Raw genomic sequence first — 25,548 nt, 5'->3', positions numbered from 1 at the left:
AAAACTAATAAAATCTGAATGAGGTCTGGTCTAGTTGGTAGTATTACACCAACGTCAGATTTGTGGTTTTAATGTTATCATTATATAGGATGCTGCTGTAAGGGAAGCTGGGGAAGGGCACAGGGACCTCTCTGCAGGACTTTGGCAATTTCCTGGGCATCTATAATTATTTCAAAAAATCTTAAAAAGATAGGACATATGCCTGGATGTGGCAGATAATCAGCGCCCACCTTCAGTGTGACTATTTCAGCGTCTTCTCCTCACCCCACACCCGCCCCCTCACACATACACACACCAAACATCTATTTCTCTTATGTGGTATACAGGGAAAAAAAAAATGGCAAATGTATTGACAATCAGGTGTTAAAGACCAAATGTGCTAACCTTGTCCCCCGGTACATGTATGTATTACTTTTTAAGAGGCGGCAGTGCTTAAACCTAAGACATCCCTTGTTAATGGTGGAATTTCACAGATGCTGTGCCAGATGCTGCAGTAGGAAGAGAGCTAGACTCTAAAGGAGCTGGGCTTGAATCCTGGCTCTGCCACAAAGGAGCCAGGTTAGCCTCTGAGCTCTGCTCCGGCATCTATAAAAGGAGGGGAATGTCCTTCCCTGCCTACCTTGCATGAGGCACTTCATAGGAAAGTGCTTTGGAAATTTAAACAAGCTCTACAGATGCCAGAGGCAGGAGATCTGCAACCACACCCTGCGGTGGACCCCCTCCCTGTGTACCTTTAAACCCCATCCAGTGTCCAAGCAGCACCAGCCTCAGCTCAGACGAGTCCTGGGGTGGGGACACCCAAACCCCAGGAAGCCAGAGCTCACTGTTCCATTCCACAACCTCCCTTTGCTTCTCTTCAACCAAGAAGCTGAATTTTCATTTTAAAAGTTTCTGTGGCTGGGCACAGTGGCTCACGCTTGTAATCCCAGCAGTTTGGGAGGCCAAGGCGGGCAGATCACTTGAGGTCAGGAGTTTGAGACAAGCCTGGCCAACATGGTGAAACCCCGTCTCTACGAAAAATACAAAACTTAGCCAGGCTTGGTGGCAGGCACCTGTAGTGCCAGCTACTCAGGAGGCTGAGGTAGGAGAATCACTTGAACCAGGGAGGTGGAGGTTGCAGTGAGCTGAGACTGTGCCACTACAACAACAGTGCAACAGAGGGAGACTAGGCAACAGAGGGAGACTCCGTCTCAAGAGTCTCTGTTAGTGAGCATGTGCCCACTCTCCCCCTCCTACATGGTACCCAGTGCAGGGATCCCATTTTCTGGCCTTAGAGATGACTCTGGGGCTGCAGGCTCCAAGCTGATCTTGCTCACTTCACCTGGACGGGGTGACCTCAGGGACCTGCCGCAGTAGAGGAGGCAGGAGGCAGTTCTTCCCACTGCCCAAATATGCAGTTCCTCGTGCTCCAGGGCCCAGGCTTGCTTCCAGTGCCTGCTGAGGTGGGAAGAAGGGGCTCTGCGTGGGGGGTGCCAATGCCCTCACCCATACCTCCCCTGCAGGACACAGTGGGTGATGCCTGCATCAGGAGCATCAGTGACTTGTCACTGCAGCTCAAGAACCGGGACCCTGAGGAAGTCAAGATCATCTGCCAGCGGCGAAGCCAGCTCAACAACAGGCCAGTCCCAGGCTGGGGAGAACCAAAGGGCCGGGAAGAGGGGTGGAAGGCCACCTCAGGCTCCACATGACACCACCACCCCTTGGCCAGGTGGGCAAGTTTCCATGGCAACCTGCTCCGGTACCAGCAGCAGCTCGAAGGGGCCTTGGAGATACACGTGTTGTCCTGAGAGCTGGACAATGTCACCAAGAGGATTCAGGAGAAGGTACGTGGTGGAAAGAGGTCCCGGTGGGGGCTGTGAGCAAATGCAGTCAGGGGAGGGGGCGCTGCCTAGAGTCTCCCATGCATCTCCCCCATCACTGGCCTCTCCTGTTCAGCTGGGTACTTGGAGGTGGGTCCCAGCAGTCTGCACCAGGGACATCTGATGGGCTGGCCCTCGGGATCAACTCAGGACCATAGAAGCACCCATTGCAAGCTCAGTGGGGGATTCCCTGTCTCCTTTCTCCCCCAGATCTGGTCCCCAGATACATGGCAGGTCCAGAGGCCAGAAAACACACTCTCTGTTTCCTCCCATCCCTGAGGAAGCCCAAACCCTCGGGAGGTTTGCCCTGGGACTGTGTACATAACCACAGAGCCCCAGGCTGGAATCTGGCAGAGTTAGAACCCGGTCTAGGAAGCCCTTGTGTGAAACAGGTGCTGCTGCCTGTGCTGGGCATGCCTGGCTGTTTCCTCCGCTGGCTTCTGCCCTCAAATGACGGCACAGGCCTGTCTGTCCATCCTTGCTCTATTTTCTTTCTCGCTCCTCAAGGGATGAGAGTTGAGTGAGACTGTACAGGGAAGCAGCACACACGTGAGGTTCTTCCCTCAGAGGAGACTCCAAATCCAGAGTTGCTCCTCAGAATCGTCCCCCTCACATAAGGAAGAGATCTCTGGCCCTCAAAGTCGGGGCCAGGAAATCACGCTGGGGACTTGCTGTGCACACAGAAGCCACTGGTTGGGCCCTTTGCCAGGAAGGAGGAGCTGAAGCAAAGGCCCAGCAGGTAACTGGCCGTGCCCCTCCTCCAGGAAGCCCTGATCCAGGCCCTGGACTGTGGGAAAGATCTGGAGAGCGTGCAGAGGCTGCTGCGGAAACACGAGGAGCTGGAGCGGGAAGTGCACCCCATCCAGGCCCAGGTGGAGGTGCGTAGCTGGCTGTAGAGCTGGGCCCAGGGCATCTCCTCAGTAGGACCCTGGGCACAAGTGGGGAGGAGGGGCTTTGGGATGCCAGGGTGGCCCAGAGCTCCCCTGCCCCAGCCTCTGAGCCCGGCTTCCCCCACAGTCCCTAGAGCGTGAAGTGGGCCGCCTCTGCCAAAGAAGCCCTGAGGCAGCCCACGGCCTCAGGCACAGGCAGCAGGAGGTGGCTGAGAGCTGGTGGCAGCTCCGGAGCAGGGCCCAGAAGCGGTATGAACCCGCAGGCCTTGCCCTCGCCGACCCATCCTCCAGCATCTCAGTCCCCACAGCTCCCCTCAGCCCCTGTGTTCCCCTAGGATTCCTTCTCCACCCTTCAAATAACTGTACTGTCCTCCCAGTAACTCCCAGCCCGTGGGCCCTCCTGTGGTTGAGGGGATTAAGGGACAGAAGACACCAGTGGGCACGGGGGAGAGGGGTTTGAAGGCCTGACGACTAGCTGATGAGCACTGTGGGCAGGAGGGAGGTGCTGGATGCCTTGCACCAAGCTCAGAAACTCCAGGCAACGCTGCAGGAATTGCTGGTCAGCGCCCAGAGGCTGCGGGCTCAGATGGACACAAGCCCCGCTCCTCGCAGCCCTGTGGAAGCCCGGCGTATGTTAGAAGGGCATCAGGAGTGCAAGGTGAATGGGCAGATGGCCCAAGCCTTTCCCAGGCTCTCAGCTCCGCCCTGCCCTCCCCTTCCTCTCATCTCCTTGCTGTTGGGCCTCCTGAGTGTCCCGCCCTGCCTATCTCCTCCAGCCTCCCACTCCTCAGCTGCTTCCCCACCTCTCTCCTGCCTGCTGGGCTGCTTCCAGTCCCCAGTGATCTGAGCCCAGTCCTGTTCCAGGCCGAGCTGGACTCCTGGACAGACAGCATCAGCCTGGCCCGAAGCACTGGGCAGCGACTGCTCACAGCGGGGCACCCCTTCAGCTCTGACATTTGCCAGGTGCTGGCTGGCTTAGAACAGGAGCTGAGCAGCCTGGAAGGGGCCTGGCAGGAGCATCAGCTACAGCTGCAGCAGGCCCTGGAGCTACAGGCAGGCACAGTCCCATCCCCAGCCTGCATCTTGCCCCCCCGAACAGGGCCTGCGCTGACCCCACAGCCTCTGGTCAAGGCTAAGACTGGAGGGGTTGCTGTGCCAGGGACTTCCCCACCACTCAGCACTCTTGCCTTCCAGGACCCTGGTTCCCTAACCTGTGCCACTGGAACAGTCACTCCAACTGCAGTGGCTGGACCCTCCACCGACTGTCTCTTGCCTTTTCCTTTGTTCTCAGCTGTTTCTGAGCTCAGTGGAGAAGATGGAACGTTGGCTTTGCAGCAAGGAAGACTCCCTAGCCAGTGAGGGTCTATGGGTAGGTGCCCAGCAGGAATGGGCAGGAGGGGGGAATTACAAGAGCAGCATTAGGGGTCAAACCAGCCAGTGCTGCCTGAGCTCCCTAGGCCAGGGATCCTCCCCTTCTGGGCCATCTCCCCACCCTGGGCCACATCCGTCACTGGGCAGTTACTTACCCGTCATCTAGAGCAGTTCCCAGGCAGCTGTGGGCAGGCCCCACCGCGAACACCAAGGAGCTTCTAGAGTGCCTGTGTGGGCCTGACCCATTCTTGCCACCTCACCCCTGCCCTCCTCGCTTCCCAAATGCCTAGAGGTTGGCTTTTCCCGCCACTGCCCCAACCCTGAAGCAGACGAGTATAACTTATAGGAGACCTCAGAGGATAACTGGGGACTAACATGGTCCTCCAGGGAGTGCAGAGGAGGGAGCTTTCACCTTACATGAAAAAGCTCTGCTTGCCTCAGAGATTCTGGCTCTTGATCCCTAATCCAAATGCCTCCCCTGGCTGGGAATCACTGTCCTAAAGCTGGAAACAGCCTTGAGGGATGTGAGGGATGTGTTTGGGCGGAGCAGCCGCTCTGTGGATGAGCATTTGGTAGGATGGTTCTAGGTGGGAAGGCAGGTAGCCTGGGATGGGAGGGGGAGGCTCATGGACAGTATTGGGTTCCCCACTCCCACCAGGACCCCTTGGCCCCCATGGAGCCCCTTCTGTGGAAGCACAAGATGCTGGAGCGGGACCTGGAGGTGCAGGCGGGAAAGATCAGTGCTCTGGAGGCCACGGCCCACGGCCTGCACCAGGGTGGGCACCCCGAGGCCCAGAGTGCCCTGGGCAGGTGCCAGGCCATGCTTCTGAGGTAGTGGTGGCTCTGGGGTGAGGGGTGCTGTGGGCAGGCTGGCACAGGCATCTGGCATCCCGGTTCTTCCCTTCCCACCCTTCCACTACTTGGCCCAGGCTCACCAGCCTTGTCCAAGGACTGAGGTCAGATGCCGGGGGTCCCCACCACCCCTGGCCCTGCAATGTGTCTGCCTGTTATGGACATCAAACACCACGTGGAAAATCCCACTTCCTTCTTCATTTAGTTGAGATCAAAGGGAGTTTAAAGAGAGGCTTATGCTAGGAGACCAAGAGGAAATCATCTCACGAAACGGAAGGTCGCAGGGCACAGAGGTCAAGCATCGGCCTTCCAGGGTCACAGCCCTGAGTCCCTGTGCTGCCCACTAATGGCAGGACTCAGACAAGTTCCTCCTCACGGCAGCTGAGCCTCACATCCTAGGCTTTAACGGCTGTGATGAGGACGAAAGCACTGTGCTGGCCCCACAGGCAGGGTAGCAGAAGTCTTAGCTCATCTAACTGAAGTTCAGACACAGATGCATGTGACCTGCATGGCCCATGAGACCCCAGCTCTGCAGTTTTTTTCCCTGTAAAAGCTCATCAGGTTTGGCTGCTTCATGCAGCTCCTCAGACTTTTAGATCAAGGCAGGTACGGTCAAAAGCCAGATCCCAGACTGGTGGAGGCTTTTGTCCTTCTCAGAGAGCCGATCAGAGAGCCAACCAGCACCCACAAATGCCATGGCTCCTTGTGCTGGTGTCCTGGCGGTGGTCGGGGCCACCCCCTCTCCATTCTTGCAGGTGGACCACACCTGGGTACCTGTGGAGGTCTTTGAATTAACAGAATGCAAACTTTGCTTTGCTGGTCTCTGTCACCACCCCCTCCCCCAGTCACCTTAGGTGGTTCCTGGCAGGCTCAGCTTCCCCCAGCACAGTGCCACCCTGACTTCTAGCCCCTGGCTTCTGCCCTCCTGCAGGAGGCAGATCGTCCCCCTGTGCTTGTGTCTGCCCCAGTTGCCTCCTCTCATAAGGTCACACTGGATTAGGACCCACCCATATGACCTCATTTTCACTTAATTACCTCTTTTAAAGATGCTGTCTCCAAAAACACTTCTGGAGTTAGGCCTTCAACATAAGAACTCAGGGGTACAGGCTGGGTGCAGTAGTTCACGCCTGTAAACCCAGCACTTTGGGAGGCCGAGGTAGGTGGATCATTTGAGGTCAGGAGTTCAAGACCAACCTGGCCAACATGGGGAAACCCTGCCTCTACTAAAAATACAAAATTTAGCTGGGCCTGGAGGTGTGAGCCTATAGTCCTAGCTACTCGGGAGGCTGAGGCAGAAGAATTGCTTGAACCCGGGAGGTGGAGGTTGCAGTGAGCCGAGATTGTGCCACTGCACTCCAGCCTGGGTGACAGAATGAGACTCTGTCTCAAAAACAAAAACAAACTTGGGGGTACAAAATCCGGCGCATAACAGACACAAATACAGAGGGGGAGTGCAATGTACCTTTATTCCAAAGGAAACTCCAGACTCGGAGTATATTCATACCCGAGAAAGCCTAGGCTGGACGGGCACCCCACCTGGCCCCGGGGGTGGCTCCAGGCCCATAAGCCTCTCCTCCTGGCAGGAAGGAGGCGCTCTTCAGGCAAGCCGGGACCCGCCGCCATCGCCTGGAGGAGCTCCGGCAGCTGCAGGCCTTCCTGCAGGACTCCCAGGAGGTTCGCCTCGCTTGGAGAGGGAGGCGGTCATGGTGGGGAAGGAGTCGACCCAGGGAAAGGCCACCCTTCCTCTGGGGTATCCCAGAGGTCAGGGGAAGGGGAAAGCCCTGGACAGCAGGCCTGTCCTCCCCACGTGCCCAGGTAGCTGCGTGGCTGAGGGAGAAGAACCTGGTGGCCCTGGAGGAGGGTTTGCTGGACACAGCCATGCTGCCAGCACAGTTACAGAAGCAGCAGAATTTCCAGGCGGAGCTGGATGCGAGCATGCACCAACAGCAGGAGCTGCAGCGGGTGAGGCCCTGCAGGCAGGAGGGTGGTGGGACAGCTCTCCAGGCAGAACACAGGACAGTGCCCCAGAGCTGGTGCTGAACCACAGTAACGTTGGCCAGCGTTATCCAGTACTTTCTGTGTGCAGGCACCTGGCTAAGCGGTTGTTTAGGCAGAAGCGTAGTGAGAAGAAGTTGCTTTCCGGCAGCGGGGGGGGGGGGGGGGGGGGGGGGGGCGGGCACCTTCTCCAAAAATGGCACCTTTTCAGTAATTTTAAAGATAACATTTTGATGTGAACAGGACATAGCCACCAGTCCTGTGAGCGAAGGAGTCAAAACATAGCCACTTTGAGACAGGGTCTTGCTCTGTCACCCAGGCTGGAGTGCAGTGGCAAGATCTCAGCTCACTGCAACCTCCGCCTCCCAGGCTCAAGTGATCTTCCCAGCTCAGCCTCCCAAGTAGCTGGGATCACAGGCCCACACCACTACATCCAGCTACTTTTTTGTATTTTTGGTAGAGATGGGGTTTTGCCATGTTGTCCAGGCTGGTGTCAAACTCCTGTGCTCAGGCGATCCACCTGCCTCAGCCACCCAAAGTGCTGGGATTACAGGAATGAGCCACTGTGCCCAGCATAGCACTTTTTAAAACATTCTCTTTTCCACCTTCAAAGGCAGGTCCTGACCCCAGGCTGGCTCCCTCTGATATAAATCACCCTGCTAAGTATTTTATATGACTTATCTCATTTAAACAAAATAACCATTATTTTCTCTATGATACGGATGAGGAAAATGAGGCTTAGGTAAAGAAAGTTGCTCAAGATCATGCAGCTGGACCGCAGGGACTCTGCAGCTCTAGTGCTGGTAGTCAGAGTCAACACAAGTGCCCTGGTACTGGCAGTCCTGAGTCCACAAGGTGTGTTTCATGTTGTGGCTGCAGGAGGGACAGAGGCTGCTGCAGGGGGGCCACCCAGCCTCGGAGGCCATCCAGGAGCGACTGGAGTAGCTGGGAGCACTCTGGGGTGAGCTGCAAGACAACTCCCAGAAGAAGGTGGCCAAGCTCCAGAAGGCCTGTGAGGTGAGGTTGTGCAGGCTGAGGGGTGGCTGGCCGGGCTCCAGGCCACTCCCCTCCTGCCTACCTCACTTCCTACCCTAGGCCCTGCGTCTGCGGCGGAGCATGGAGGAACTGGAGAACTGGCTGGAGCCCATCGAGGTTGAGCTGAGAGACCCCACTGTGGGCCAGGCCCTGCCTGGGGTGGGCGAGCTCCTGGGCACACAGAGGGAGCTGGAGGCAGCAGTGGACAAGAAGGCCAGGCAGGCTGAGGCACTGCTGGGCCAGGCCCAGGCCTTTGTGAGGGAAGGCCACTGCCTTGCCCAAGATGTGGAAGAGCAGGCCCGGCGGCTGCTTCAGAGGTAGATCCACCCGTGCCCTCAGCTTCTCTTCCCTGCCTTCCTGGAGGGACCCCCACCCCTGCCCTCTTAACTGATGTCTTCTCACTTTCTCCCCTTGCCCATGGTGAGGGCCACAGCTGGGTGATTTGTGTCACTAGGTATCCCTAATACTGACACCCTGGTCCCTGCCTCCCTTGGTCGCACCCTCCACCGCTGCAGGTTCAAGAGCCTGAGGGAGCCCCTGCAGGAGCGCAGGACGGCCCTGGAGGCCCGGAGCCTCCTCTTGAAGTTCTTCAGGGACGCCGACGAGGAAATGGCCTGGGTGCAGGAGAAGCTGCCTCTGGCCACTGCCCAGGACTATGGCCAGAGCCTGAGTGCGGTGCGGCACCTGCAGGAGCAGCACCAGGTGTGGGCCCACCCGGGGAGGGCCGGCCTCGCACGTGAGCAGGGCTTCTCAGCCAAGGAAATGGCACTCTCTGTGGCCCAGCCAGGAACTCTCTGCCTGTGGGGGCTTTTGGGATGCCCTGGATTCTTTGGGAGTCATGGGGACAGGGAACTCCTTGGGGACAAGTTAGTGGGGTCCCGTGAAACTTCAAGCACAACTGTGGGAGTCCCCCAAGGGTCAGCAACATCCGCATCCTCCTGCCTCCTCCCCCACAGAACCTGGAGAGTGAGATGAGCAGCCACGAGGCTCTGACCCAGGTGGTGCTGGGCACTGGGCACAAGCTGGTGCAGGCTGGGCACTTTGCCGCCCACGAGGTGGCCGCCCGGGTGCAGCAGCTGGAGAAGGCCATGGCCCACCTGCGGGCAGAGGCGGCGCAGAGGCGGCTTCTGCTGCAGCAGGCTCAGGAGGCCCAGCAGTTTCTGACTGAGGTGAGGGGAGTGATGGGCAGGGCACAGCAGGCAGGCCTGGAACACAGGGCGAGTGCGGCCGGGAGGTCACTCCGGGGCTCCTGGCCTGGGCACCTTTCGTCTCCTCCACTCAGTGGTCTCCTGCCCCCAAGGGCTTCCTTCCACATGTTTCCCAGAACACAGCTGCTGGCTGGGTTGGCTTTTGTCTTTTTTCCCTCTAGATCAGTGGTTCTCAACCAGGGCTTTACATGAGAATCACCTGGAACCTTCACTCGGACAATTATACCTCAATTACTTCACAATGGTGAATACAATTGTAAAGGAAGAAAAACTGAAGTAAATAGGCTAAAAAATGAAAGGGAGAAACACTGCAAGGAATATTTGCTAAAACTTGGTTTTAAGTGACAAAATCTATGCCTATGAACCAAGAATAAAATGTCTATTTTGCATGGACAAAAACAATCACCTGGACCCTTTACAAAACACTGCCGCTCTGGCTGTGTTCCGGACCAGATGAGGCTGCTTAGGAGTGGGGCCAGGCCGAGGGAGCATGACAGCTCCCAGGTGATTCCCCTGTGCAGCCAGGCTGAGAATCGTGGCTGTAAATCCTGAGCCCTGGAGGGTGCCCCGGGAAAACGGATCTCCACTCTGTCACCCCCAGCTCCTGGAGGCGGGATCCTGGCTGGCTGAGCGGGGCCATGTCCTGGACAGCGAGGACATGGGCCACAGTGCTGAAGCCACACAGGCCCTTCTGCGGCAGCTGGAGGCCACCAAGAGAGACCTGGAAGCGTTCAGCCCACGCATCGAGCGGCTGCAGCAGACAGCAGCACTCCTGGAGAGCAGGAAGAACCCAGAAAGGTGGGCGGAAGCCACACCATCCGGGAAGGAGCAGAGAGAAGCCCCCTACAGAGATGGCAGGAGACTGCTCCAGCCTGGAAAGGAAGGGCTGCAGTCCAGACTGTCGCTCTCTTCCCACAGCCCCAAGGTGCTAGCCCAGCTGCAGGCAGTTCGGGAGGCCCACGCAGAGCTGCTGCGGAGGGCGGAGGCCAGGGGGCACGGCCTGCAGGAGCAGCTGCAGCTACACCAGCTGGAGCGAGAGACCCTGCTCCTCGATGCCTGGCTGACCACCAAGGCGGCCACCGCCGAGTCCCAGGACTACGGGCAGGACCTGGAGGGTGTCAAGGTGAGTTACTCCTGAGCAAACCTCACGGGGAGTGGGCAGAGGCTGAGGAAGGCCTGCCTTGGGATGAAAGGTTTGCTGGGGAGTCAGCAGAAAGGAGCCTGGAGAGGGTGTCCTAGGGAGGATCCCGATGGTTCCAGAACCTGGGCTGAGGGATTTCAGAGCCATCAGAGTCTGCTGAGCTCTTCATGAGCTTTGAGAGCTCATGATACCATCTCAAGTGACCCTGCTGGGCCTCATACCTTTGCAGGTGCTGGAAGAGAAGTTTGATGCTTTCAGAAAGGAAGTGCAGAGCCTGGGCCAGGCCAAGGTGTATGCCCTGAGGAAGTTGGCAGGCACCCTGGAGCGCGGTGCACCCAGGCGCTATCCCCACATCCAAGCCCAGAGGAGCCGCATTGAGGCCGCTTGGGAGAGGTTGGACCAAGCAATAAAAGCCCGCACAGAGGTAGGTGATCACAGGCCGGGCCAAGCTAAGGGGTGTCAGAGTCTTCAAAAAATCCCTCTAAGCCCTCCTTACCACAGGCTTTGGTTCCAACAAGACACACACCCTGCTGGCCCCAAGTGAATGCGCCTTCTCCCTCACCTGCTCAGCTTTCTTCCAGGAATTGGCTGCAGCCCAGGACATTCCATCTCTGTAGGTCCTGGGCTGGGGCTGCCTCCTGAGCTGACCCGGTCCCCCAGCCCCATGAGAGGCACTGCAGGTGGTACTGCCAGGGCCAGCCAGATCCCCGAGAACCGGCCTGCTCCCTCACGTGGACCCAACACCTCGCATCTGCCTTTCCCTGAGATGCACGAGGCCCTCTCCTCTCCCCGCCCTCCCCACCCCCTGGCCTGCCGCAGACCCATATCATCACGTTCACTGAGGGCTGCAGCATGGAGGATGGTTTCTGTACCTGGGGACACATCAAGCCCCATGGTCCTCCTTGTTCAAAAGGAGGTGGCCCAGAAGGCCATGTCTCCAGGGAGAAAGGAATCCTGGGAGCAGAGAACAGCCCTGACCAGGTCCTTTCTCCTCTCCCAGAACTTGGCTGCAGCCCATGAGGTCCACAGCTTTCAGCAGGCAGCGGCTGAGCTCCAGGGAAGGATGCAGGAGAAGACGGCCCTGATGAAGGGAGAGGACGGAGGCCACAGCCTGTCATCTGTGCGGACCCTGCAGCAACAGCACAGGCGCCTGGAGGTGAGGCCCACGCCCTGCAGCCTGCCTGTCTGAGCCCCTGCCCGAAGGCGGTGGCTGAGGGGACCTATCTCAGCCCTCCCACCCCAGCCTGCTTCAGCCTCTTCTCCAGAAACCCAGATCCTTCCCCGAGGGGCCCTAGGACTTGGCCCAGCTTGTGCAGCAGAGTGGAGGTGGTTCCTCAGAGAGGCCTGGTGCTCCTGAATGCAGAGCACGCGTCGGCTCAGTGGGGGGACTGAGGCCTGATCTCATGCTCTGGTTGCAGAGAGAGCTGGAAGCTATGGAGAAGGAGGTGGCACGGGTACAGATGGAGGCCTGCCGACTGGGCCAGCTACATCCTGCAGCTCCGGGGGGCCTGGCCAAGGTGCAGGAGGCCTGGGCCACCCTGCAGGCGAAGGCCCAGGAGCGAGGCCAGTGGCTGGCGCAGGCTGCACAGGGCCATGCCTTCCTCGGGCGCTGCCAGGAACTGCTGTAGGTGTCCTACCTCAGCTGCCGGCTCAGCTCTACCCTGTGGGGTGGGGGTATCCTGGCTCTTGGGGGAGCTGGACCCTCCCTCCCCTGCTCCCCAGCCAGCCCTGACAACAGCTCCCTTCCCTGCCCCACAGAGCATGGGCACAGGAGAGGCAGGAGCTGGTGTCCTCCGAGGAGCTGGCTGAGGACGTGGTGGGGGCTGAGCAGCTCCTTGGGCAGCATGAAGAGCTGGGGCAAGAAATCAGGGAGTGCCGCCTTCAAGCCCAGGACCTGCGGCAGGAAGGACAGCAGCTGGTGGACAACAGCCACTTCATGTCTGCGGAGGTGTGAACTCAGAGGGTGGGCCTGGGATTGGGCTGGGGATACAGCCTGATTGCCCAGGGCCTCAGGGCCCCTCACAGGCATGGAAACCAGCGGGAAAGGAAGGCTGGGCGCAGGCAGGGAGAGAGGCCGGGAAGGGGCAGGTGCGGGTCTCACAGCCTTCCCTCTGCACTTCCATTAACACTTGGCTCTCCAGCCCTGCCCTGCCCATGGTGGGAGCCCTACCCAAGCTGTCACCCATAGCAGCCCCTCCCCACCAGGTGACAGAGTGCCTGCAGGAGCTGGAAGGGCGGCTGCAGGAGCTGGAGGAGGCTTGGGTCCTGCGCTGGCAACGCTGTGCCGAGAGCTGGGGCCTGCGGAAGCTTCGGCAGAGGCTGGAGCAGGCTGAGGCCTGGCTGGCCTGCCGGGAGGGCCTCCTGCTGAAGCCCGACTATGGGGTGAGTGGGGGTCCTGCCCCTTAGTTGGCTACCAGGCTCTGGGCGCCCCCCAAGCTGGGCCTCACCTGAACATGCTTCTCCCCAGCACTCAGTGTCAGATGTGGAGTTGCTGCTGCACAGACACCAGGACTTAGAAAAGCTGCTGGCAGCCCAGGAAGAGAAGTTTGCCCAAATGCAGAAGACAGAGGTGACGACTGCCTCGGCTAGGGGCTGAGGGCTGGTGGGGGAACAGTCCCTCTCAGCCTGCAAGTCAGTGTCTCCCAGGGCACTGAGCCCTCACCCGGCCCTGCCTTACCTGCTCCTTTCCCTGGCCAGCTGCGGTGGTGGGAGAGGCACCATTGTGGACTGGGTGTGAGCTTCCAGAGCCAAAGCTGAAAGAGCTAGTGATGGGGAGGCAGGCCCCCTCTGACCGGGAGGGCTGGGGGAGGGGAGGTAGACGGGAACCCGAGGTGTGGCTGGTCTCCCTGACCTGGCTCACCTTGCCCACTCCCCAAGATGGAACAGGAGCTCCTGCTGCAGCCACAGGAGCTGAAGCCCGGGAGAGCTGGCAGCTCGCTGACATCCTTTCAGTGGAGGCCCTCTGGACACCAGGGGCTAGGAGCACAGCTGGCTGAGACGAGGGACCCCCAGGCAGGTGTCCCCATGGGGCTGCAGGCACCCCCGCCGTGGTCTCCCTGGAGCATGCAGTGGGGCTGGGGCTGTGGGGGTGAGGGCCCACACCCTGGAGCCAGTGCTGGGAGCCCGGGCACAGGAGCTGAAGGTCATTAGGAATAAAGATGGCTGTCTACAGCCATACCACCCTGAACATGCCCGATCTCATCTGATCTTAGAAGTTAAACAGGGTCAGGCCTGGTTAGTACTTGGATGGGAGGAATAAAGAGAGCCGGGGGCAGTGGGTGCCTTGCCCACCTTCCTGAGGGTGCTGGTCCTGACATTTCTGGGCCCCATCTTGCATTTTCAGGATGCAAAGGGTACCCCCACCATGGAGGGGTCTTTGGAGTTCAAGCAGCACCTGCTGCCTGGCGGGAGGCAGGTGAGTGCCTGGAGAGTCCTTCTCCAGGCAGCTCCCCACTTGCAGCAGCACTTGAGTGGCTCAAAGAGCCATCTGGGCCTGGCACCCTTGCACTGTGAACTTGGGCAGATGCCACCCCCCACCATGCTGTCCAGGCAGTTTGGCTCCTTGGGACCCTTCCCAGCTTCTGCCACCGCCCCCACCTACCCACCCCCCCAGGAGGTGCTGGGATTCCTCCTCCCTACCTGCTCTTCCCCTTCTGCTTGGTTTTCCGTCAGAGCCCCTCTGTGGCTTCCCTTTCCCCATTGGGACTTTGGTCCAATCCACCGCTTTTCCTGGGAAGCTCCAGACACACGGTGAGGCGTGGACAGGCCCTAGCTCTGGCTTCCTGCGTGTGGCTCATGCAACCTTCCCGCCTCCTCTCCACAGCCTAGCTCGAGCTCCTGGGACAGCTGCCGCGGGACCTTGCAGGGCAGCTCTCTGAGCCTGTTCCTGGATGAGAGGATGGCAGCGGAGGTACCAGGCGGGGTAGGGGAGATGCAGACATCAGGGTGCTGGGAAACAAGGCAGAGGGGCCCCAGGACAGAGGGACCCCACAGGGAAAAGCTGAGATGGCCACAGTGACCCCTGCCTCTCATCTCTCCTCAGAAAGCAGCTTCCATAGCCCTCCTTGACCTCACGGGAGCCCGGTGTGAGAGGCTGCGGGGCCGCCATGGCAGGAAACACACATTCTCCTTAAGGTGAGCGGAGAGACATGGACTCCGGCATCGCCCCCAGCAGCCACCTGGCTCAGCGGGGGCTGGAGGCGTGGGGGTCCCCAAAGGGACAGTGGAGTTTGACCTGTGACTGTGTGGGTGCCAGGCTGACCAGTGGGGCAGAGATCCTGTTTGCAGCTGCCTAAGGCTGTGCTGAGCCTCCAGAAGCTGGAGGAAGGAGCAGCCAGACCTGGCGCCTGCAGATGGTCTGGGCCGGGCTAACAGTGGTTATTCCCTTGCTCTGCAGCCCAGAGTCTGAGCCCAGAACTCAAAGCCAAACCTGTCAGCTCTCTGAATGAGTGCACGACCAAGGATGCCCGGCCTGGATGTCTACTCAGGTGGGACACCTGGGTGGGGGAAGCAGGGCGGGGAGCCCTGGGCTTCAGTGGCTGGCAGGCGCTGTCCTCTGAAGCCTGAGGTTCTGGGCCTCAGACTTACTCTGTTGGGCTGTAGGGAAATGCTATTGGAACCCTCAGCTGCCCCTGCCCACTCTCAGCTGAGAGGAATCCAGGCCACAAAGCCCAGATTTCCATAGACTCAACAGTGGTCCCCTCCCAGGGCTCACTCCATGCTCTGGTGTGGGGACCCTGTAGACGAAGCTGCCCAGGCTCCCTGTGCCCTTCCTGCTCGGCTGCTTGTGGGAGGAGCAGCCAGGTTTCCCTCTGCCCAGTGCTGAGAGCCTGCCTGGGTTTGTTTCCCATGCACTCCTCACTTTCCTCCCTCCTCTCCCCTCTCCAAGGCACAGCACATTGGCAGGACGGCCAGACCCTGCCCCACCCTTGTTCCAACCCGTTCTCTACCTGGTCCTCCCCTGCTTTCCCCAATCCCCACTCCATGGCAATGGAGAGGGCCAGCACGTCCCGGCCTGCAGGCCAGGGAGGAGATGCGAAGGTGGATGTGCGGGGGCAGGAGGCTCTTACCTGGCTCCTCAGTCCCTCCTTGTAGATCCCAGCATCATTTCGATGCTCAACCCCCATCACCCACATCTCCTTCCCTTCCAAACCAGAGGGCTTCAGGCTCTCCAGGGGGAGGGGACACCTGAGGTTAGGTGAAAGTGGAGGAGGGACCGGAGACAGGCAAATCCTCCGTGCATGGGCCCCATGCCAGGATGTGCCTAGACGTGCACACGCATATACAGCCGTGTGCCTGGAGGGCTCATACCATGAGGGGTGGCAGCCATGGCTGTGGTCTCCAGTGTAACCATCTGCTCCCAGTCCTGCAGAGCCCAATATATGATTTAGGTGATGTGTTGCTGACGGGACAGGCCTTGTCCTGGACACAGGGGCTCCTGAGGCTACCAGGACAGCCATTTTTTCTGCTGTCTCTAACCCAGGGCTGGGGCCGCTAGGCCAGCTGACAGATGTCGAGTTGGGTTATGAAAGTCGAGGCAATTCCCACCCACTCACCCGTCACTGTGGTCGCTGCCGCAGCGCCTGTCAGCTCTGGAATCCACTCCCGCGCTTATTCTAGGAGGCTGGCTGGTCCAGGGGAGGGCAGGGGCACCAGTGTTTGTTTGTTTGTTTGGAGAAGATTCTGGGGTGGCCATACCCTACTAAATTCATTCCGTTTTCCCAACAGGTCTGATCCCTGAGGTGAACCCCAGTGCAACACCAAACTTCAGGGGCACAAGCGAGGACACATCTAAGGGACCAGAATGGGACTCAGCTACAGGCAAAAGGGCTCCTTCCTGTGGCTGCTTCAACCCAGTTCCCCAGGCCCAGCTTCTGGAATAGACAGTTCCTTCTGGTTAGATGGGTCCTACCATGTGGCAGGAAACAGCCATTGCCTGGCCTCCCCCTGCATTCCTGTCTGGGTGAAGAGGAGACGTGTTACGGCAGAGCAGGTAGGCAAGGCCAGGGCTACCCCAGGCCCATGTGGCCTCCTCCTTGCTTGGAAGGGATGACTCTGAGCACAGGTAGATGCAGATGTGTGCAGAGAATGTGCTCTTCAAGGAAGAACACTGATGAGCGGGCTCTGTACCAGCCCTTGCCATGTACAGCCAAGAGCCTAGAATGACATGGCCCTTCTCAGCAGTAATAACAGATGGTCTCAGCGCCTCACATTTGTATGAGTCTGTAATATATCAAGTGCTCCAACTACTCAAGGTAGCGCAGAAGGGAAAACAAACAGGCCGGGGGGTTTTGGGTGATTACACAAATGGGCTTGGCCTCCTTACCCCACTGCAAACTGCTGAGGCGCAAGGGAGCTCCCAGCCCTCAGCCTGGACCCTGGGACAGTGCCACCTGAGCCCGAGGCTCTGAAGCACTGCGTGATGACAGTTCCCATCTGCAACTCAGCAGCCAGGGAATGAATGAGAGTTAGTTAGGGGTGGCAGGGGCCCCGGCCATCAGTGGGGCCTGCGCTGCCGCCTCCGCTGCACTGCCTGGCGCAGAGCCTCCAGCAGCTGCTCCTGGTTGTTGCAGACATTGTAATGTGTCAGGTGCAGGAGCTTGTCCACGTCCTCCTGGCTGTAGGTCACCTTCGTGTAGTGGTAGGGATAGTCCGATGAAGACAGGTTCACCTCCCCAGCTGCCGCCTCCTCGGGTGTCCGCCGGACCCCTGTGGAGAGAGTGCAGCCTGGCATGGGGAACACGTTGTGGGGAAGACGGGTTTGGAGAGGCACAGGGGACAGAGGAGGTGTGGGGGACCGGGGCAGCAGGATGGGGAGGTGAACAGCAGCTCACCAGGGGCCAAGTACTCCCGGAAGGAGTCGCTGACCAGAGGAAAGTGCAGCACCGCGGGGGCTCCGGGGCAGGTGGGGTCGGAGAAGGTGTGGCACTCCCGAGGCTGGAGCTGCTCTTCGGGACTGGGCGGGAACGGGATCCCCTGCTCTTGGCAGAACCGGCCCAGGAGCTGCAACTGCTGCAGGGCAGGCAGAAGGGGCTTCAGAGGGACAGGGCCCCTGGCATCCTCAACACTGGGGCTGACGTAAGATGCACAGGACCTGGGGCTCAAATGCCAAAACGCTCTCCAGTGGGGCCTATGAAGCCAGTCGTTGGAAAAAACTCTCCACACCTGACAGGCCTCGGTGGCAGCTCCTCTGGGGCTAGACGGAGCCGGGTTACTCCCAGCATTCCAGTTCTGACACTGGGAGCCAAAGCAGACTCAGCAGGTGGGCCCAGAGGCCCAGGACCACACCTCGCAGGTCAGTAAAGGGGACCCAGCTACAAGATACCTACAAGATACCAGGAGAACCTCGCCAGCTTCCCAACTTCCGGAAAAGAATGAGCTCCTCTGGTGGCAAATTAAGATTCCAGTGTCCCAGTCACAGCTCCTAAAGGAAGCTGAACCAGACACTGGACTCCAAAGCCCCTCTCTTCAGGGGACAGGGGCCACCCACCGCCTCCCTGCTGGGCTGCCCACCCTTCCCAACCTGGAAGGCTCCGTGGAGGTTGTAGTCCAATGACAGGATGAGGTCCACGTCCCGAGTGGGCTGCAGGAGGGGCAGGCAGCTGGTATTGAGGAGGTAGCCAACATCCAGCAGGCACAGGTGGGGCTCCGAGGGTGTCAGCTGGTTGGGGAGCCCATCCAGAGTGGTAGCTGGAAGGTTGGGGAGAGCAGCAATTGTCACAGACACCAAGGGTACCAGATTCCTGCTGGAAGGAGAGACTCTGGCCTCCGGTCCCTGCTCTCCTGCTGAACCAACACCCCCAACAGCCCTGCAGGTGGGCCCTGGGTCCCCAAGACAAGGAGAAAAAGACCCCTGTTCCAAGTAGTCCAGGGAATCAAGCTCAAAGCAGGAGAATGGGAGTGGACTGTGAGGGGTATCTGGACTGGGGACTCAAGGCTCAGGTGGCCATAGGAGGACTTTGGAGAGAAGCAAGTACCTTTCCATGTGGAGAAGTGAGGATGCTGAAAGTAGTCTTTGTGGAAATGGAGGCCACACAGGAAATTATGTGTGGCCTGGGCCAGTGGACGCCACGTCAGAAGATCGGTGAAAAACTCAGCTATCCTGCCGGCTGTTGAGGGTGGTTCTTCTATCTTCAGAAGGGGGACCTGCTCCTTGTCTACACAGGCAAGGTGGGGAAATGGGGACTCCTGCACCTTTATCTCCACCTTGGTGGTGACCCTGGAGGGGGAAGAGGTGTGAACCCCCCGCCCCCTGGTGCAGCCCCAGCTGGCTGCCCCTTGGCACCCTTATGAAGGGGTTGGAGCACTTACCCAGGTTGGCCTGGTTCCTGACCCAGCGGTCCCAGAACTGGCTGGGCTCTGAGGCCCAGTATAAGCTGTCCTGGAGGTTGGCTGCATACAGGTTGCTCCAGATACCTGAAAGAGCGGCCGTGAGGGAAGAGGGCCCCCGACTCTTGTCCCAACCCTACCCTTCCCCATGGCCGGTCCTGGCCCAGGAAACTCTTCTGACCGAGGCTGCCCTCTCACCCAGGACCCATTTTCCCTGCTCGGCCCAGCTTCCCCGGCCTGCCAGTGCCCCTCACCTTCTAAGCAGCAGATGCGGGAGTCAGGAAGCCTCTTCATCAGCTGCCCCATAAAGAACTCGGAGCCAAAGAGCTCAGAGGGGATGAAGGCCCCGTACTTGGGGAAGCCGACCTCGTAGGGAGAGAACTCGCACCACTCTGTGAGGAGCCCACCCCTCAGCCTCGTGGTGCAGAGCCCTCAGGCACCCACACCCCCACCCCGACCCAGGGTTTTGCTTTAGGGCAGCTGAGGACCAGGAGGCCCAGGCCTTGTGGCCTGGGCTTTGTGCATAGGACCTAAGGCCCCTGCCTCCTTCCCAAAGGGCTGAGGGACCCCGGTAGGGTGTCGGTCTCCAGAAAGCATGGGACCTGGCTCAGGAGAGGTGGGTGTGACATCTACAGTCTGCACACAGGCCCCATCTCCCCTTATTCCACCAACTGCAAGGGCACAGGTCTCAGCTCTTGGGCCACTCACCCCCAAATTCCAAAGTGGTCAGGCTCTGCCCTTTGGTGTTGAGGGCACAGTAGATGGGCAGAGGGTTCTGGCCATGACTCAGGGCCTCCCGTTGATCTGAGAGCTTGTGATCATGGGGCTGGGGAAAGATGCATAGAACCTAAACCCACAGGGGCCTGGGTGCCCAGGGCCTTTCCCACCCTGCTGTCCAGCACCGAGCCCCAGCTACAGCCCTTGCCCTGGCTCTGCCCCCAGGCCGCAGCCCCCGCACCTCATCATGCAGCAGCGCCTCGTTGATGAGGGCCCACAGGTTGGTGAAGCAGCTTGGGTAGCCCAAGCGGGCACGCTCGGCCAGCTCCTGCCGGTACCGCTGCAGCTGGCTGGGGGCCAGCACACCCAGCTTGTTCTTGGTCACCTGGGTCTTCAGCAACTCAGTGGGCCCTGCCAGGTCCTTCTGAGACCACTCTGGGTCCTCAGAAAGGTTGGCCAAGGCCCTGGGAAAAGCCAAAGCCAGAGGGCTGTCACTGAAGGACCCCGTCTAGACCCCACGTGCCCCGGGCTTTCTAGGACAATGGCCTGGCAGGGACCTTCCCAGGGTCCCCTTGAGCACGTTTCTCCCTGGCACATTCATTCTCCCAGCCCTTCTAGTTTTCTCAGAGGCCTAGGAGAACCCTGGCACCAGTACCCCCTGCCACACAGGGTCCAGCATCAGCCTGCCCCCAGCTCACGAGGTGGAGCCCGAGGCCCCGGTGATGTAGGAGACGCAATCCAAGAGGCCCAGCTCCTTCAGGCCAGCCAGCTGCCCATACAGGGAAGTCATTGCCCGGATCCCACCACCAGTGGCCATAATAGCTACCACTGGGATCTGGAAAAGAAGAGAGCCAGGCCTGTAGAGGCCCTAGGGATGGGGAAGGCCAAGTCACAGGAAGAAGAGGTAGCAGGTCAAGTGGCCACCCAGCCCACAGCTAAGGCCTGATCACAGGTCTTGGGACCAGTTCTGAGTCAGCCCTGGGGGCCAGAAACAGCCTTTTGAGTGCCCACCTCCTCCAGTCCTAAGGGCTCCAGGAAAAAATGGCCCAGGCAAGTTCTGAGCCTCATCTCCTTGCCCTCAGCCCCCGAGCCTGATGCTCACTTTCTGGAAGCCCCAGGGCCCGCCTCAAAATTTTCCCAAATTGCCATCACTCCCCCAGGAGATGGCCCAGGCTAATATGAACCTCCTGAAGCACCCTGGGCCAACAGGCCTCATACCAGATATCTGTCTCCCTCCTCAGACAGGCTAGGCTGAGAACCAAGAAACAGAGTAGGAAAGCCAGCCCTATGAGGTAGCTCCCATGCAGGCTCCAGGTGCCTCAAGCAACACTCTGCCTGTACCAAGTCCCTGCTAACACCAGGTGAGAGGAAGCAGGGTGGGGACAGGCAGCTACGAGCTCTGGTCTAGATCGGGGACAAGCAGCTCCAGTGTTCAGCACCAGGAGCTAGGCCCAAGCAAGCCCGGGGACACCCCATCCAGCCCAGCCCCCAAACCTCATCCTCCTGCAGGTCTCCGTCCAGCTGCAGGGCCTGCCTCAAGGCCGCGGCCACCACCTGCTTCCTCCTGCTCAGGAAGGCCTGCTCCTCTGCACAGGGCCCGAAGCCCAGTCGCACGGCCAGCTCCCTCAGTCTGGCCGGGGAAGGAAGAGACTGTGAGACAGCTCTCAACCCTCCCCAGAGAATGGAAAGCTGGGTCTGCCTCACCTGTAATACCTACTGCCCTCCCTCTTCTCCCCAACCCTCAATGCCACTCCTGTGTCACAAGACTGAAGTTTGACACCTGGGGAGAGTGTGTCCATGTGGACATGCTTGGGAATGCAGCAAAGCAGACTGGCAGGACCCAGAATGCCGTGGCCGAAAGAGGCTGCTTGGGGTTCCCAGGTGCAGACAGGCCCCCAGGCAGGCCCCATACCATAGATCCCCCCCTCCAAGTCTCGTGTTCTGTCCCTTACCCACGGAGTTCAAAGCACTTTGGGAGGCTGAGGCAGGCATATAACTTGAGGCCAGGACCAGCCTGGCCAATGTGGGGAAACCCCGTCTCCACTAAAAATACAAAAATTAGTTGGGTGTGGTGGTGGGCACCTGTAATCCCAGCTACTCGGGAGGCTGAGGCAGGAGAATCGCTTGAACCCCAGAGGCGGAGGTTGCAGTGAGCCAAGATCGCGCCATTGCACTCCAGCCTGGGCGACAGAGAGAGACTCCATCTCAAAAAAAAAAAAAAAAAGGGCAGGGGGCGGGGCAGAAAAGGACCAATAATCCTGTGTCTGTGAGGTGAGAAGCCACTCTCTCAAGACAGAGGGCCAGGGTGGGCGACAACTCTACGAAGATCATTTAAGGTCCAGCCATAACAGCTTCCACCCAAAAGGGCGCAATTTCCCCTCTTCTCTCCCTTGGTTTTCCTGCCCTCTCTGCGCCCCAAACCATGTTACCATTTTCCATCCTCGCCTCCCTGCGTTTTCCAGCCAAACATTTATCAAGTGCTCACCGGGTGCCTGGCACTGGGCCGGTCACTCACCCCTCTGACCATAGGTGCTAAGACTCCTCCCAGTACTCCTCCCAGTACTTCGTGCCCCACCGAGCGCAAGCCTGAGCCCCTTCAGAGAGCATGAGGATGAGGGGCGGCTGTTTCTCCCCCTCACTCCTCCAGGCCTCCTCCAGCCCCGCACCCTGGTTGTTTTCCAGGGCCTTGCCCAGCCCCCAGCCAGGCCTCTCACCCTGCTTCTTTTTTCAGCTCCACTCTCATCAGGGGCTCCTGAAAACCGTGAAGGCCCCAGTCACAAAAGGTCGGCCACCTCCACCCAGCTCTGGTCCTCTTACCCTGATCCCCGGCGCACCACCCCCGCCCCGCCACTGTCTCCACAGGCGCCAGGCCTGAAGCAGGGATGCTCAGAGGACACTCCCCAAAGAGCCTGGTCCCAGCACCTGCTCAGGGTGTGACCCACGGAGAAGCGGGAAGCAGGCCCCTCCCTTTGTGGCCTGGGTACCAGCCCCATCCAGGCGCCTTGCTTCCTTCCCTGGGAGGCCAGTACCTGGGACGTGGGGAAGACAAGCCTCACCACTTGACCAGAGGGCAGGGCACTCAGTGGCACCTTTAGTTGCTCCTCGGGGGCATCCTGCAGGGGACAAAGAATGGAGACCTAAGAATCTTTACGCTTCCACTCCTAGCAAAGACCTCACCAAACTCCCGCCGGCAGCCATAGAGGTATGGGAGGGACGGGAAGGGGAGGCCAGCATGGGCCTACACATGCTGCCAGGGTGCCCACTCTGCCAGGTGGAGCAGAGGTCAGACTGGGAGGAGGTGCAGAGGGAGGGAGGAAGTTCTGGGGGCCCCACCTCGAGGGAGCGAGGCACACTACCTGCAGGTGAATACACAGCTCCTGCTCCCAGCAGGCTGGGCAGTGGAAGCGGAAGGTGCCAGTGCCCACAGAGGCCTCCTGCGAACCCTCACAGGACCCAGGAACCACAAGCTGAACTCTGTGCTCTGAGGCTGGAAACAGGAACCAGAGCAGAGAGGCTGGGGACGGTATCTCTGCCCACAGAACCCATCTTGCTGCGTGGCCTGGAGGGCACCTCCCTCTCCCCGCTGAAATGATCTGGTGGAGATGAATCCCCCACCACGGTCCCCCAAGAAGGCCTAAGGGGAAAGCTCAGGCCCCAGGGAGAATTGTCCAATGCTTAAAGGGGGAATACAAGAGCTGAGAGCCAGGGGCTGTCCCAGTGGGTTGGGGACTCACACTTCTGGTCTCCTGTCTCCTCCAGTTGAACGTGCAAGCAGGAGAGCTCCCGGGCCTGAGTCATGAAGACAGCCCCTCAGACACTAACCCCACCCCCCATTCAGGGACCCCACCCTCGCAGCACCCTGGCTGCTGCTGGTCTGCACTTCATTACCTGGGCCCTTGAGATTGTATTCCCTTAACAAACTGAAATCCCAGGGTCCCCAGGCTGAGGCAGCGGTGGGCCTGTACCTCAAGTCGCTGGCATGAGGGAGTCCCGGGGACCCCAGACCGCCTCCCAGAGCACTGGCACACTCACCACCAGAATGCCATTGCTGACGAGCCACTCGCCACGGTCAGCCCTGGAAAGAGCCCCCAGAGCCCCCTTAGCAGGAGTCCAGGTTCCCACCCCACAGAGACCTGGGCATCCCCCAGGCACTAGTGCTGTCCTTCCCACAAGGCACTCCCACCCAAACTGCCCCAGGCCCCTGACTCACAGACTCTGCAGGTGAAATTCAACTTCCAGGCGCCCCTCACCCTGGGAAGAGAGCCAGAAGTAAGTTAGAAAGGGTCAGAAGGAGTGCACATATGTCAGTGAGTATGAGAGACATGCGTGTGTGTGCATGTGTGCGCGTAGAGATTTCAACCCAGACACCAGCTAGGGCTGCTGTGGAAACACCGCCTTGCCTGAGGGCTCAGTGAGAAGCTCTCACGCCGGAACTCCCCAGCCCGCAGAGTCCCCACATCAAACAGTACTGACAACACAGGGTCATCTCCGGTCACCAGGTCCTGGTCAAAGACTTTCAGTTCCATGACATTCTGGAGGGGAAACGAGTGACAGGGCTGCAGGAGGGAGGGGACAGAAAGGTGAGCAGGGCAGCGGCAGTGGCTGGCGAGGACGTGGGTAGAGTCAGCGCTGATGCCTGGCCCACCTTGAGCTGCCTGTGGATCCTGAAGTGAAAGCTCTGGTTCCAGACAGGGCTACTGCTGTTCTTGACCGTGCGTGTCTGGAGCCTGTGGCTGCAGGCCATGGGCAGCCAGAGAGCCACGTAGCAGTCAGAGGGGGTCACTACAGGAAGGAACAAGTGCCCAGCAGTGGACAAGAGCCCTTCCCAGCCGCCCAGACCCACTTCCTTCCATCACCTAGAGCCCCATGTGGGTTAAGACTGAGGGGGAGGGGAAGTGGGGGGAAGTGGGGGCCAGAGGCAGAGCCCCAGCTGCCATCTTCCACCCAGAAGCTCCTCTCAGCTCCCTCCTCTAGGCCCTGCCCACCGGCCCACCCGCCTCCACCAAATCCAGCCACAGCACCCTCCTCCTCAGCACCCTCCTCCTCCCTCAGCCCAGCACAGGGGCCAGGGCGGTGCGCACTCACCTAGGTCCTTAGAGGGTAGGTGATGGGCCTGCAGGACACAAACCGTGAGCAGGCAGGTCCTGGACTCCTCTGCCTGCAGAGGTGGGAGAGGGGAGACCTGCTACGGGCTGATGAAGCCAAGGGTGACAGGGGCCACAAAGGAGGCTGGAGCAGTGCCTCAAGGCCTAATCCTGAACCCCAGGCCCATCCTCCATCTCATCAGAATCCTGAATCAACAAGAGGAGACATGATATCTCCATCACGACGCCTGCCAGCACTTACACGATGCTCTGCGCCGGCTCTGGGCCAAGGGCTTTGCATACATTAACTCATTTATCGCACAACCACCTTATGCACAGATACTATTTACGATGGCCCACTCCACAAGGAAACTGAGGCACAGAGAAGCAGTCACTTGCCTGAGGTCCACAATTGGGGTTGGAGCCCGGGCAGGCTGGCTCCATATTTATGCCTCACACAGACCTGCTTCCACCTTCTCGGGCTAGTATCCTTTAGGCTCTCCACCCCACATCCCCAGCCCACACCCCAGCTAAGCAGCTTTCCGGCTGGTCTTGGGTGGCAGGGGACATAAGCTATCGAGGGAGGGGAAGTAGCACATCAGGGCCTTGGGCCCCAGGCTGAGCTGCTCTCATACCCTCCCTCCACCCTGGTCAGAAGAGCATCCTGGAAATGGGCTCTCTCCTGGGCAGGGGAGGCGGCTCCTAGCTCAGACCCCTCACAGGCTGTCATGTCCTCCAGGTCCTGCCAGGTCAGGCTGAAGATGGTCCCCTGGTAGCTCCCTCCAAACCCATGCCCCTGGTTCTGGGAATGCAGCCTGGCAGGCGCACCGGGACCAGGGAAGCCTGTGCCAACTGCTTCCTTTCGGCCTTCCACCTGCCTCCGCAAGGACCCTAACAGGTCAAGTCCAGGGAGCAACCAGGTCCAGGGCAGTGCTGGAGGGCCTCATCCACCAGGGTCAGCCCAGGGCCCTCACACTCCAGGCAACTGAGTCAGAGGAGCATGGAGGAGCCACTTGCTTCCAGGGCCTCAGGGCAGCAGCTGGGAGCCTCTGAGTCTCCAGGGCCCAA

At 59.6% G+C, this 25,548-nt stretch overlaps 2 protein-coding genes across 10 annotated transcripts in view; one reads left to right on the top strand and one right to left on the bottom strand.

Moving 5' to 3' along the window:
* Positions 1 to 16,560, top strand: part of LOC107972867 (spectrin beta chain, non-erythrocytic 5-like) — a 25,968-nt gene extending 9,408 nt beyond the window's left edge. Inside the window, 28 exon segments of the mRNA XM_054686586.2 lie at positions 1,503 to 1,618; positions 1,709 to 1,823; positions 2,624 to 2,737; positions 2,877 to 2,998; positions 3,245 to 3,407; positions 3,614 to 3,802; positions 4,041 to 4,118; positions 4,779 to 4,951; positions 6,556 to 6,646; positions 6,788 to 6,934; positions 7,847 to 7,984; positions 8,063 to 8,319; positions 8,518 to 8,704; positions 8,959 to 9,171; positions 9,812 to 10,008; positions 10,129 to 10,333; positions 10,581 to 10,775; positions 11,352 to 11,507; positions 11,770 to 11,975; positions 12,110 to 12,299; positions 12,557 to 12,733; positions 12,819 to 12,920; positions 13,229 to 13,363; positions 13,695 to 13,766; positions 14,175 to 14,261; positions 14,394 to 14,485; positions 14,748 to 14,838; positions 16,079 to 16,560. Coding sequence (XP_054542561.2) covers positions 1,503 to 1,618; positions 1,709 to 1,823; positions 2,624 to 2,737; positions 2,877 to 2,998; positions 3,245 to 3,407; positions 3,614 to 3,802; positions 4,041 to 4,118; positions 4,779 to 4,951; positions 6,556 to 6,646; positions 6,788 to 6,934; positions 7,847 to 7,984; positions 8,063 to 8,319; positions 8,518 to 8,704; positions 8,959 to 9,171; positions 9,812 to 10,008; positions 10,129 to 10,333; positions 10,581 to 10,775; positions 11,352 to 11,507; positions 11,770 to 11,975; positions 12,110 to 12,299; positions 12,557 to 12,733; positions 12,819 to 12,920; positions 13,229 to 13,363; positions 13,695 to 13,766; positions 14,175 to 14,261; positions 14,394 to 14,485; positions 14,748 to 14,799 — 3,969 coding nt within the window. The 3' untranslated portion in view covers positions 14,800 to 14,838; positions 16,079 to 16,560.
* On the bottom strand, positions 16,558 to 25,548 carry LOC129144382 (cytosolic phospholipase A2 beta-like). Of its 9 annotated transcripts, none has more exons than XR_010157821.1 (20): positions 24,482 to 25,522; positions 24,042 to 24,178; positions 23,797 to 23,952; positions 23,607 to 23,647; positions 23,429 to 23,471; positions 23,131 to 23,185; positions 22,753 to 22,883; positions 22,426 to 22,509; positions 22,111 to 22,148; positions 20,891 to 21,026; positions 20,095 to 20,231; positions 19,638 to 19,860; positions 19,388 to 19,505; positions 18,934 to 19,071; positions 18,662 to 18,766; positions 18,328 to 18,507; positions 17,874 to 18,040; positions 17,680 to 17,784; positions 17,185 to 17,362; positions 16,558 to 17,059 (listed from the first exon to the last, which is right to left on the bottom strand). XR_010157821.1 is itself a non-coding variant. In XM_063812700.1 (19 exons), the coding sequence occupies exons 2-19, from the start codon at positions 24,138 to 24,140 to the stop codon at positions 16,848 to 16,850; spliced, it is 2,217 nt and encodes a 738-aa protein (XP_063668770.1). In that variant the 5' UTR covers positions 24,141 to 24,178; positions 24,482 to 25,548; the 3' UTR covers positions 16,558 to 16,847. The 9 variants fall into 9 exon arrangements, 6 of the variants coding, with proteins under 6 accessions (XP_063668770.1, XP_063668774.1, XP_063668769.1 ...); XR_010157822.1 differs by having other exon boundaries at positions 17,219 to 17,362; XR_010157823.1 differs by having other exon boundaries at positions 17,680 to 17,774.

Source organism: Pan troglodytes, chromosome 5 (assembly GCF_028858775.2).
Source record: "Pan troglodytes isolate AG18354 chromosome 5, NHGRI_mPanTro3-v2.0_pri, whole genome shotgun sequence".
NCBI lineage: Eukaryota > Metazoa > Chordata > Mammalia > Primates > Hominidae > Pan > Pan troglodytes.
Note: the sequence above shows the minus strand (reverse complement) of the source record. Positions and strands in the feature narration are given on the sequence as shown.